The following is a 13,049-nucleotide window of genomic DNA, read 5'->3' on the forward strand; positions in this document are numbered from 1 at the left end:
GTGAGGAACGGTATCGAAAGCCTTCTGGAAATCTAAAAATATGGAATCAATTTGACATCCCTTGTAGATAACACTTATTACTTCATGAGTTTAGAGAGCTAGTTGTGTTTCACAGGAACGATATTTTCTGAAACCGTGCTGACTATGTGTCAATAAATCGTTTTCTTCGAGGTACTTCATAATGTTGGAATACAGCATATGTTCTAAAACCCTACTGCAAATCGACGTTAGTGATATAGACCTGTAATTCTATTCTGTGATAACCACAAAACGGCTAAACAGCCGACTGCGTGTCGGAATCAAGCGAACAAAGACGCTCGTTATGTGAGCAGAGAGATAATGTCCTCCGCTAGGCGAGGCAGCGAGACGTGGGTGGTCCCAAGGAGACTTTATGCTTTTCTTTTCCGCAGACAACAGTATCATTAACTTCAGTCAAGCATTCCTCATTTGTATCACATAACGCATTAAATCTACTTTTATAATCTACATATCACTTTTAAAATCGTAGAAGGACGTATTTTCCGCAGCACTGACTGTTACGCTTTCTTATTGTAGACTTCAGTAGCCATAATTGTAATTGCTGGCATAGATTTTGCATCAAGAAGACTAACTTCAGTATTCAGCGTCGCTAGGACACGTTGTTACGATGCCGGTTCGAATACAGATGATGGAAGAATTGATCATGACCGTTATCTTACCAGCAGTGGCAGGGACGGGCGGACACGAAGTTTTAATCCTCCAAGTCAGTGGTTACTAACTGGGGGGTAATTACCCCTGAGTAGTAAAATGAAGTTTTCTGAGGGCTAAAAACTAAACCATTCAATTACGCTTCAGTCAAGAAACTAAATGATTTTCAAAATGCCGTAACCACTATCACAATTTTTTAAGACTGTAATATTGTTTATATAAGTTATCAATAATTACTTTTTCTCAATTAGTAGCATTAAACTGGTCTACGTTACAGGTTCCTCACATAGTTCATGTTGTGCTTTGACCTGTACATCGTTGATGATAAAACTGAGACAAATACTTAACAAATTCTGAATATCTCAAGAAAATGTCTTCTCCAAGATGTAGATAGTACCTGCAGTCGTCCAGAAATTGATTCATTACTCGCTTCTAAACAAATAAATGAATTGACAGCACGACACAGCAGAACTACATTAAGCATTCGGGAGGACGACGGTTCAATCCCGCGTTCGGCCATCCTGATTTAGGTTTTCCGTGATTTCCCTTGATCGCTCCAGGCAAATGTCGGGGTGGTTCCTTTAAAAGGGTACGGCCGACTTCCTTTCCCGTCCTTCCCTAATCCGATGAGACCGATGACCTCGTTGTCTAGTCTCCTCCCCCCAAAAACAACCCATCCAACAACTACATTAAGCTGTACTCAGTATTATTATTATTATTATTATTATTAGACCGATTAGAGCATTAACAGTCTGAAGTCGTCCAATCTGTGCCAGCTCAGAAGTAGGGGGTCCAGCAATCAAGTGATTCACAAACAGAAAGTACAGCGCACACATCTAAACTTATTTCATTTGAAATGGGGTTGCAGTGTGCAGGTCAAGCAACTGCCGCAATGGAGAGGAGAAATTTGTTTTGCAGAGTGGCTATCCTCACTGTGGATAGTTAGTTTTCTTAACTGATGAATTGTGGGTAGCACTTGCGATGCACTGTAAATTGCTTCATCATTCATTCTTATACATACACACACGCACACACACGCACACACACGCACACACACGCACATACACGCACACACACGCACACGCGCGAGCGCGAGCGCTAAATATCATTCATCTTTCATCATTTTAAAAATAAAAATATTCCATAATAGTCTTTCATCCCGCAGTTTAGTTAGGCAGTAAAGATGATCACAGTGTGGGGGAGGGGCGGACACATATGGGCGGGGGGTTGGGGGGGGGGGCTACTAGCTGATGTCTGATTGCACTCAGGGGTAATTGTGTAAGAAAGGTTGGAAACCACTGCTGTAAGTCTTGGATTGAACATTAACATTCCATACGGTGTCAGTTTTATGGCATGTGATGATAGTGATTTGGATCCGTCCGTTGAATGTGGGTATTAGACTCGGTTGCTTCCTAGAGTGATACGTAAAGCAGACAAAGAACCTGCTACTGTTGGTAACGAGTTCCGTGCTCTCTTTCTTTCATTCTATACTATCCTTGATTCCAAATATACACTCGGGCGTCAAAACAACTCTATTTGACCGTACCGAGAAGACTAATGATGGGTTCTCACATCATCCTTGAAGCTCATTGACTGGTGTAGACTAACTTTTCTTAAGTTCATTCACGGCAGGTACATTAGCGGTACTAGTGAGTGGTGAGGTACTGTTTTACCATTCACTAAAATTCAGTTCTTGGAGGTATGCAACAAAATTTTCGCCTAACGATTAACGTCCTTTTTGTAAACAAGTGCCAGGTGTGTTTCTGTGTCTGAACTTTTTCATCGGTCTGGCAAAGCGTTGTTGCTTCTAGAAGTTCCCAGAAAATAATTGACGCACATTTTTATTACGTTGCTCACAACCTCCCAGTATTTTTTTTTTGTCCAATTAAATTTTAATCGTTACATTTTACTATACAACATAAAGGAAATGAAAAATAAGAAAAATTGTTATTACCACTAGGGTTACGTCCGCGAACATTCATTACTGTCATTCCAGACTAGCATGGCGCGTTCTATTTGTCCACAGTTGCTCCACTCCATTAAAAAACCAACTGAATGTCCGGAGGATGTATTCTTCAGTAGGTCTCAGGATGGTGTTCTTGTAGAGACCTTTTGAAATTAACTAAAAAAAAGGAAATAATGGTACAAAAATCGCAGAGGATTATGACTGCAACTATGGACTGCAATTATCCACGCATTCGTAGGACGTATTTATTTACTTCGTCTGCATTTAATGTGCAGCAAGTAAATGTAAGTACCAAGTCAGGATCGTGTTTCAAATTTAGATAAGTCTGTGACACATGACTGCAGCCCAACTGGTCGAATCAAATTAATTTACAGATTCCTCAACAGTCTTTTCCGCAACGACCCGACTTTTTCCACTCGAGAGAGAGTAACCCTAAAAAACTTACTTCAGATTGTTGTTTCTCGAGGTTCCTACGTCACCAACCGTTTTCTAAGATTGTGTTTCCTAAGTAAAAAATATTATATGTTAACACAGTAATGTTTCTGTCACTTTACATATTACAACTACATCTTTCTTTCAGTTTCAGGTTGTAACTCAACATCGACCGACTGCAACAACATGGCTAATAAGGTAATTTAAGATCTCACGTTCTTTTCTAAGCATCGTTGATTAATGCAGTTTCTCTGTTAGCATCTGCTCTTGTTTTACGGAAGATTCCCCTTAAAAGCCTTTTACACTCATGAGAGAAAACATGATTACCGTCTGCAAAATAGCGTGTTGGTCCTTCTTTGGAAGGCAATACAGCAGCTATTCTGTGTACCTTGGATTGGATAAGTCCTTGATAGACTTCAGAAGGTATGTCGAACCAGGTATCTATGCACAGGTCACGAAATTCCCGAAAATATCTTGCTGGTGGTTTGTGGTTGTGGAGCTGGCATCTGATAGCGTCAGAGGTGTTTCAGTGGGTTCAGGTCAGGCAAGTTTGACGCCCACGACATCAACATGAGTACAGTTTCATACTCCTCAAGTCGATTTGCACGATTCTGGCGCTGTGTCAGGAGCAACTGTCTTGCTCAAGGATTTCATAATTGTTGGAGAAGACGTCAGTAGTAGGGCAGAGCCGGTATATGTACGATGATTCATGACCCTTATGTAAACAAACTCGACCTGTCACTTTCAAGGTCACTGTTTCTTCTCCAGCTTTCCTCCTCAGGCCGGACGGAGTGGCCAAGCAGTTCTAGGCGCTTCAGTCTGGAACCGCGCGACTGCTACAGTCGCAGGTTCGAATCCTGCCTCGGGCATGGATGTGTGTGATGTCCTTAGGTTAGTTAGGTTTAAGTAGTTCTAAGTTCTAGGGGACTGATGACCACAGCTGTTAAGTCCCATAGTGCTCAAAGCCATTTGCGCCATTTTCTCTGTTTTCCCTATCAACCCTACCTGATATGGATCCCAGACTGATGAGCAATGTTCAAGAAATGGCCGAACGAGTGTTTTGCAAGCTACAGGGTGGCAATTACTGAACTATATGAAATAAAATCGTCATTATTTCTGAACGGTTTGCGTTAGGACGTCAAACCGCACGGTTGGCCATGGGGTATGATGTGAATTAATATGCACTGTATGGTTTAGTTTAGCGACGAAGCCGACTTTCATTTGGATGGGTTCGTCAATAAGCAAAATTAGCGCATTTGGAGAACTGAGAATCAGCATTTCGCTGTTGAGAACTCTCTTCACCCTCGACGGGTGACTGTGTGGTGTGCAATGTCCAATAGTAGAATAATCAATGTGGTATTCCTTGATGGCACAGTGATCACTTAACAGTATGTGACTGGCAGATGATTTCATCCCCATTATCCAAAGTGACCCTGACTTCGACAAGATGTGGTTCATGTAAGACGGAGTTCAACCCCATCGAAGCAGGAGTGTGTCTGATGGCCTGGAGGAGCACTTTGGGGAGGGCATCCTGGCTCTGAGGTACCCAGAGAACCCTGGCATGGGCCACGATTGGCCGTCATATTATCCAGATTTGAAAACGTGTTCTTTTTCTGGGGCTATATTTAAGACAAGGTGTACAGCAATAAGCTCAAAACCATTGCTGAGCGAAAAACAGCCATTCAGAAAGTCATAGACATCATCGATGATCTGACACTGCGCCACATCATCGCCAATGATGGCAGGCGTATCGAACATGTCATTACTTAAATCAAATATCTGCAGTTACGTTTACAGTTGATATGTGTACGCCATAGTTTGTAATTAATTTACGTTTCTTTTCATATAGTTCAATAATTATCACCCTGCACTTCCTTGTTGAAAGCCTACATTTCTTGAGGATTCCTTCAGTCAAACTCAGTGATTATTTTTATGCCGTCATTCCACTTTCAATAGCTCTGTCCGCATACCCCTAGGTATTTTATGCAGGTAACTGCTTTCAATGATTTTTCTGCAATCGTGTAACCATACAAGTCATTCAATGAAAGTTCTTTCTCCCTACATACCCACATTACGTTACATCTATTTATGCGGAGTATCAATCACGACTCCCTGCAACAAGCATCAAACCTCCTTGAATTTCACTACAAATTTCTGGTTTTGTGACTTCTCTGTGTACAACAGCATCATCTGCGAAAAGCCCCAGGGAACTTTCCATATTGTCTGTTGGCAATAACAGGGTGTCCTATTTATCTTGACTACCCTAAATAACTGTTTTTCCATATGCAACTTACAAAATGTTTAAAGCAAATGTTCTTTAGCCCTCAGGGGGACATCAATCAGCATGATTGCCTCCGTTGTAGCTTTGTTTTTTACAAAGATATGAACAGTAGTATGACTTTTTTAAATGGCACCCTGTAATTTGTATTAGGTAATCCATTTCTTCTTCTAAAGACCTATTCAAAAATGTATCACAGTGTACCATTCGCTGAAACACAACGTTATTAATTATATAACACAATATTGACGTGGAAGATCCCATCGCTTAGTGGAGGTACTCGAGGTAATGGAACACATCCACTTGCTGACGTTGACAGAGGACAAAACTTAAGTAGAATTCACACCCGTCATTCCATCCACCATCGTCAGTTGAAGAGTTGTGTGAGTCGAATGTACACCAACGAAGAGAAGGTAGAGCTGCTACTCATCTATGGCGAATGCAAGTTAGCAGAATACTGTTTTCTTACGTACAAGTACATTTAGTACAGTAGTTGAGTCCTTTTAAATACTTTTGTGTAGAGTAGGCATATAGTAAAGGCTGTCCTTCCGTCAAAATGCATCGACATAAAGTTTCTTTTATTGCTGTTGTTGTTGAAGATAGTCGAAATGCTACGCAGGTAGCGGAATTGTACAGAGAGCGCAGAGAGCGATATCCTGACAAGAACCCACCTTCCCGACGGATGTTTTCTTGTCCTATTGTGACACTTCAGGAAATTGGAAGCTTTCCGGCCGCGGTGGTCTCGCGGTTCTAGGCGCGCAGTCCGGAACCGTGCGACTGCTACGGTCGTAGGTTAGAATCCTGCCTCGGGCATGGATGTGTGTGGTGTCCTTAGGTTAGTTAGGTTTAAGTAGTTCTACGTTCTAGGGGACTAATGACCACAGCAGTTGAGTCCCATAGTGCTCAGAGCCATTTGAACCATTTGAAATGGGAAGCTTCAACCCACGACTACGCAATCGTCGTAGCACTCGCAGAGACGAAGCTGCCGAAGTTACTGCTCTCACTTCCGTTGCTATGAATCAACATGCGAGCACATGACGGTTTGAACACGAGATTGGCATTTCCAAAACCAGTGTACATAGTTTTCTTACACGTCGCCGGTTCCATCCTTACCAAGTACAACTACATCAATAATTGCATGCAATGATTTCCGGAATCTACAGTTCTGTCAGTGGGCACAGCAGCAAATCCTCGCCAACCCGAACTTCTTCTCCAATGTTCTATTTGTCGATGAATGTTCCTTCTCAAACAAAGGACAGGTAAATACAAGGAACATGCAATATTGGTCTAGCGACAACTCACGATAGCTTACACAGGTGGAACATCAGCGTCAATTGAGAGTTAACGTCTGGCGTGGGATGCTTGGTACTAAAATTATTGGCCCTTATTTCATCAATGGTAGTCTCTAAAACGGCACAGTGTATGCCACTTTCCTCAGTAAAATTCTTCCTCCTCTTCTCAGTGAAGTACCATTAAGAGTATCCTGCCAGATGGTCTGGTCGAGAAGGAAAAATTATTTGGCCTGTTAGGTGTCCTGATTGAAATCCTCTGGAGTTTGGGATGGACGTTGTCTATCACGATATTCCAACAACTCCAGAGGACATACAGGAACGTATCGTGCTTGCTTGTAATTCTCTTCAGCAGGCAACACTGGAAGCAGTAAATAATTCTTTCAGCCAAAGAGTGAACCAGTGTCTCGGTGTCCAGGGTCACAACTTTGAGCACCTTTGAATGTTCTACTCCTGGGAAATGGTACAGGAGAGTCAAAGTCAATTTTATGTTATGTTTTTACTTTGTTTTCTTTTGTTTTCTGACAACTTCTGACGAGTTTATGATCCTGGGCTCTAAGTCAGTGTTGTGTATATAATTAATAACGTTTGTGTCAGTGAATGGTACACTATGATACATTTTTGAATAGGTCATTAGGAGAGGAAATGAAATAACGAATAAAAAATTACAGGGTGCCATTTAAAAAGTCATACCGCTATTCATATCTTTGTAAAAAACAAAGCTGCAACGAATTCAATCATACTGATTGATGTCCCCCTGACGGCTAAAGAACATTTGCTTGAAACATTTTGTTGTTTGCATCTGGACAAACAATTATTTAGGATGGTCAAGATAAGTGGGAGACGCTGTATATAGAAAACTAATGATCCTATTGCATTTCCTTGGGGCATGCTTGGAGTTACTTATAAGTCTGAAAGCTTCTCTCCGTTGAAAATGTCATGCTGTGTTGTGTTTGCTAGAAACTCCAGAGTCCAATCACACACTTGATATGATATTCCATACACTCGTATTTTGTTCATTAGGTGTCAGTACAGAACTTTATGGAATACGTTCTGGAAAATGAGGAATGTGCCATTTGCCTGAGTGACTATATGTACCGCTTTTTGGATCTTGTGGACGAATAGAGTCAGCTACGTTTCACACGATTGTTATTTTTGGAATGCATGTAAAGTCCTACAGACGAAATTTTCAGTCTTCAGAAATATCATAATACATGAGTATAAAACATATTCTTTAGAAACATCAGAGGTATAGATTTATAGTTTTGTACATCCATTTGGCTCCCCTTCTTGGAAATGGGAATGACCAGTGCTTTTCTTTCCCAATGGCTGGGAACGCTTCACACCTGTAGAGGCCTCCAGTACACTGGTGCTAGAAGAGCGGCAAGTTCTTCTGAATATGTTTTGTGTGATCGAACTGGGTGTTTTTCTAGAATAATCTTATCTCAATTTGTATAAAATTCAAATGGCTCTAAGCACTATGGGACTTAACATCTTAGGTCATCAGTCCCCTAGACTTAGAAGTACTTAAACCTAACTAACCTAAGGACATCATAAACATCCATTCCCGAGGCAGGATTAGAACCTGCGACCGTAGCAGCAGCGCTGTTGAGGACTGAAGCACCTAGAACCGCTCGGCCGGCTCAATTTGTATAATTTATGGCACACTATTATGTCACAATCAAACATGGTGCCTAAGAAGACACCGGCACTATGACGTTACAGTGCATGTGTGAAAATATCATGAAGTTAACAAAATACAGATGAGATAGCATGGTATGTTTATGTAGGAACGTTCGTCTAGGCATGTATATAGCAGTATTATGTTAAAAACAAACTACATCTTACACACTAGACATGGCAAAATTACTCTGTAGAGGTGCATATACCCAAAGTATACTGATAGCCCATGGTTCCATGATTAACATGTTTATTTATGGTCAACGTTTTTATTATAAACATTTACAGTGATCAGGAGCATGAGCCGTCAGTGGCGCAACCACCGCTCACATTGCATATCATTAAATGACTACGGGGTAGACAATACTTTGCCTTAAGCCCGTCTCACACAGAGTAAGATTTGCTGGAAGCTTCCCTGAAAGCTCGCACTACAGCTCCCTTACGAGCTCAGTCGTCTGCTAACCGGCAGCCCTGCAGGGACGTTCGGCGACTGACGTCACAGCCTACAGGGCGGGAACGATCAGATAACGCCAGTTAACCCTCGACAGCAAATAGAGCAACAGGCGCCTGCCGGCCGACCTATCTTTCTCAAACGATTGTAAAGGAACTATTTGGTAAAAAAATTATTTTCACACATTTGATAGTTTCATTCGCCAGATTCGTGATGAACCGCCTATCATTTCGTTAATAGTCGTATTTATTGCGATATTTCGCTATTAAGTAAACCATTGCAAGAATTTCGAGAAATTTGCAGGGAAAAATAGAGGTCGCTAAAAATTTGCGTTTGGTGCCTGTTAGGTCATATGGTGCTGCATATAAGATATAGCTAACATACTGAATTTTTCTTTAACCTTTGAAGGCCATTGTTATCCATCACCAATATCAAGAAAACCGATCTTACGGAAAGCGCTTCGTCTCGAAGTCACGCAACAACGAAAAAGCCAGAATGAAACATTAACAAAATTTCTCGTTCCTCGTAAATGGTTTCAGATACCATAACAATATTTTGGCAAATGATAGTACGCAAAGAAGAAAGTATTTCGTGATATGATTTATTTGCGAAACTTACATATCTAACGCGATATTCATGCGATCACAGATTTTTCAATGAAATAACGTAATATTTAAGCGCTATCGATAGCTAGTGAAACGGGAATTGCAGGGGGTTTGGAGCAATATATATATAAAGAATTTAGAGTTTTATTTTTTTTTAACGGAGAAAGAATATTTTCATAAACTAATGTGGCAACAAGGGGATTTGCGCATCACTCCAAACTCATCATTGATAATATTTCTCTGAAGAAAAAGAAAGGTAACGATACGTCTAGGGAAAATAAATCGCTACTTTTGTTGATATTTCGGTGGAATCTTGTACCGAGTGTATCTTTAATAACAAATGTTACGGTCTGAAAGAGCCCCATAGATTTTATTTCTATATATCAATAACTTATCAAATATGAAAACGGTTAACAGCACATGTCATGCCATCTTTTCGTTCCTACCTCTATATGGAATGAAGAATTGTACTTTTCACCACATACATATTTTAGTTCGTCAAAGATAGCGATAATTTACCTATACCTTGATGAGCAGTTGACTGATTTTGAAAATTTAAATATTTTCATATTTCTCAGCTCACTGAGATATAGAGAAAAATTCTATGGCCTGTATCAATCCAGATCATTCACCATTAAAAATTCACTGGCATATAGGATTCCGCTAGAATTTCAGCAGAAGAAGAGACTGGTTTTCGCCAGACTTTTTTGCCACTTTCAGATCCGCTTCTTTCACGAAAACACAGCAGAGTTCATAAATGTTCAACTCACTAGCGTACTAATGCTAAATATTAATGATGAAGACTATATAATTGTGCCATTCCTTCCTACTACACTGGGCACTGAAGGAGCAGATCCCTGTGGTAATTGTTGAAGATGAAAACATTTGCTATCATTGTAAGTCAACGATGTCTTGTGTGTGAGATGCTGCACGTCTTTAATACAATACTGCTACCTATACGTTTGGACAAACGTTTCTACATAAACAGGCCACGCTATCTCATTTTGTTTACTTCGGTCACTGCCATATTTACCATCCGCTGTAATGTGATATGGTTAGAGTCATCTTAGGCAGCTATGCTTGACTGACACATCATACTGGGCCATATTGTATACTAATTAAGATAAGATTATCTTTTAGAAACATCTGGCATCCACATTGAGTCATGAATTGTAGTGATAAAGATGAGGGTAACATAAATATAGAGATGACATTCTTTGGTAATAAATCATAGTGATGAGGATAATTCACTGATAGTAAATCAAACGATAGGTAAATACTAACATCTGCTCTCCAACCTGTAGGAGAACATCACAGAGTTATAAATTATATCCTAATTAAACATAGAATGACAGCCAAAGTGGCCTACTGGTAGAAAGGAAGGTTTAGGGGAAAGGGGTGAGGGGGAAGGGAGGAGAGAGGAGGGTGGGTGATGTTCCTGGAAGTTAGCAATCACGTTTGTTTGCATAATGGTAACAAGTCATTATATTGGAACCGGCTCTGACATACTATTGACATAAAGCATGAAGGGACCCAGGTAGTCTCTAATAACGTTTATGTAGTCCACTGCTGTCATAGTTGCTTCGATTACTACCATATGCCAGATGAAGGCTTTGGTGAACATCCACCATAGCTTAATCTGTACGCACCACTCTGCGTACGTGGCACAGTGAATGTTTTGAGTAGCCATTTGCCTGTATGACAGCGTGACTGACACGACAGACGACTTGGCGTAACAAGAAGGGAGGTTTATCTGATCAGGCGTCCATTGATCCACATTGGAACCTTGATGATCCCATATCCACTAGAACTGGAATTGACGATTTTGTTGGGTTAGCATGAGAACCCACAGGTGTCGTCTGCTTGGGCGGTGTGGGCTGGGGGAGTCGGCTTCATATTCAACTATGTACGCTGAATGGTGTGCTCTGAAACACTTACACCAGCACCTTCATTCTACTGTCGTCAGATTTGCCACAAATGACCGTCTACCCTTCTTTACTAAGTGGACAAGCTTCTGTCCTCAACATTCTTTGATGAGACATGGACATCGAATTCCTTGAGCCTAATTGCAGTTTTAAAATCCTTCAACCACTTTTCATACATTTGTAGGGTCTTGTAACGCAAGGAAGAAAAGGAGAGGATGTTTTTACGGGTGGCTGGTACCCTCTTTCTACAACACAAATGCACACGTGGATTAATACAGTCATCATTTACATGAACAATTATTTAAGTGGAATAGAGTCCATATTCTGTGGTACAAGCTCATCAGTAATAGTTCTCTTGCAGATAGTATCGGTTATCTTGCCATTACAAACTTTGGCCTCACTGCCAGTCCCGCTATAGTCACTAACCTGATCGTTATGTACTATAGTAGCCTGTTACATGGGCTGAGGACGCCCTGCGAATGTACTGACAGGCTCCAAACTCGACGAGTGAGTCAGTGAGGCCCTCCATTCAGCGGCGGCGGCCTAAATACATGCTGTCGAGAAGGCGTTGGAGACGTGTCTCTTGTCCATATGTCTCTGGCCTCTTTCATGATAAGCGCACTTGATCCACCGCCTACTATCGATCTTCGAGCTAAGTCTTCCGACCAGTGTGCTGGCGGGCGATAGCTTACGACAGCAATCCAGTTCATTAAAGAGCCAATGCGTTTCTAGATCACACCTATTTCCCAGCACCCAAGGTTGCCATAAGCAATGAAAAGAACAAGATCGTGCGGCGCGAAGCGATACTTGCGGACCATTGGCGGCCCCGGATGCTGCGGTGTGTGTAGCAAGTATAGCAGCGTCCAATGGCGGTGGCCACGCAGAAGTTCCGCCGGTGATGGTCCGTCTCGTTTGTGGAGAGAGAGGCGAGAAAGAGTTGCAGCGCCTATTCTCTTGTGTGAGTGGTGCGAAAATTGGCCATCTGTTGTTTAAAAATGCGCATGAAGCATTCCGCTTCCCAGATGGACTGAGAGTGAACGGAGCCCTTATTAGATGAAAAATGCCATTTCTTTCACAAAACTGTTTAAAATCACATGAAGTGAACTGTGCTCCGTTGTCCGACACAAGTACTTCTGGCAACTCTCCGATGCAAAATATGGAGGACAACGCTTGAATGGTGCTACGTGATGTGGTAGGAGCCATAGGCACCGCAAATGGGATCTTGCTAAAAGAGTATACCACTATATAACGTTGGAGTTTTTGAGCAGTGCGTGTAGGAACCGGCTTTGACGGTGAAACAAGGACTGCAAAGGCTTTTGATCGGCCACTAAAAAGAACTTGCGACCGTACAAGTAGTGATGGAATTTGGTCATGCCATACACAATGCGCGAGCCTCTTTTTCTATTTGAGAATGACTGCACTGAGTTTGAGTTAACAACGTTATGGCAAAAGCAATAGGTCTGTCTTGTGCACAAATTCTGTACTAAAGCACAGCACCGATTCCATATGAAGACCCGTCGACTTGAAAAACTAATGGCTTGGCAGGGTCAAAATGCACTAAACATCTATCACTGAGCATGACACTTTTGAGTTTCTGAAATGCGTCTTGACAGTCTTTGGTCCACACGAAAGGCACATTTTTCAGACACAAACGATGCAATGAAACCGCGATCTGAGCGGCATTCGGTATGAGCCGAATGCAAGAAGTCATGTTATCTAGTACGGACTGCAGTTCA

At 41.5% G+C, this 13,049-nt stretch overlaps 1 protein-coding gene across 1 annotated transcript in view; it reads left to right on the forward strand.

Moving 5' to 3' along the window:
* LOC126299328 (uncharacterized) overlaps positions 1-13,049 on the forward strand; it is a 95,252-nt gene that overhangs the window by 11,919 nt on the left and 70,284 nt on the right. Inside the window, exon 2 of the mRNA XM_049991157.1 lies at positions 3,234-3,283. Coding sequence (XP_049847114.1) covers positions 3,272-3,283 — 12 coding nt within the window. The 5' untranslated portion in view covers positions 3,234-3,271. The remainder of the gene's footprint in view (positions 1-3,233; positions 3,284-13,049) is intronic.

The sequence above is a fragment of the Schistocerca gregaria genome, chromosome X, assembly GCF_023897955.1.
Source record: "Schistocerca gregaria isolate iqSchGreg1 chromosome X, iqSchGreg1.2, whole genome shotgun sequence".
In the NCBI taxonomy this organism is placed as follows: Eukaryota; Metazoa; Arthropoda; class Insecta; order Orthoptera; family Acrididae; genus Schistocerca; species Schistocerca gregaria.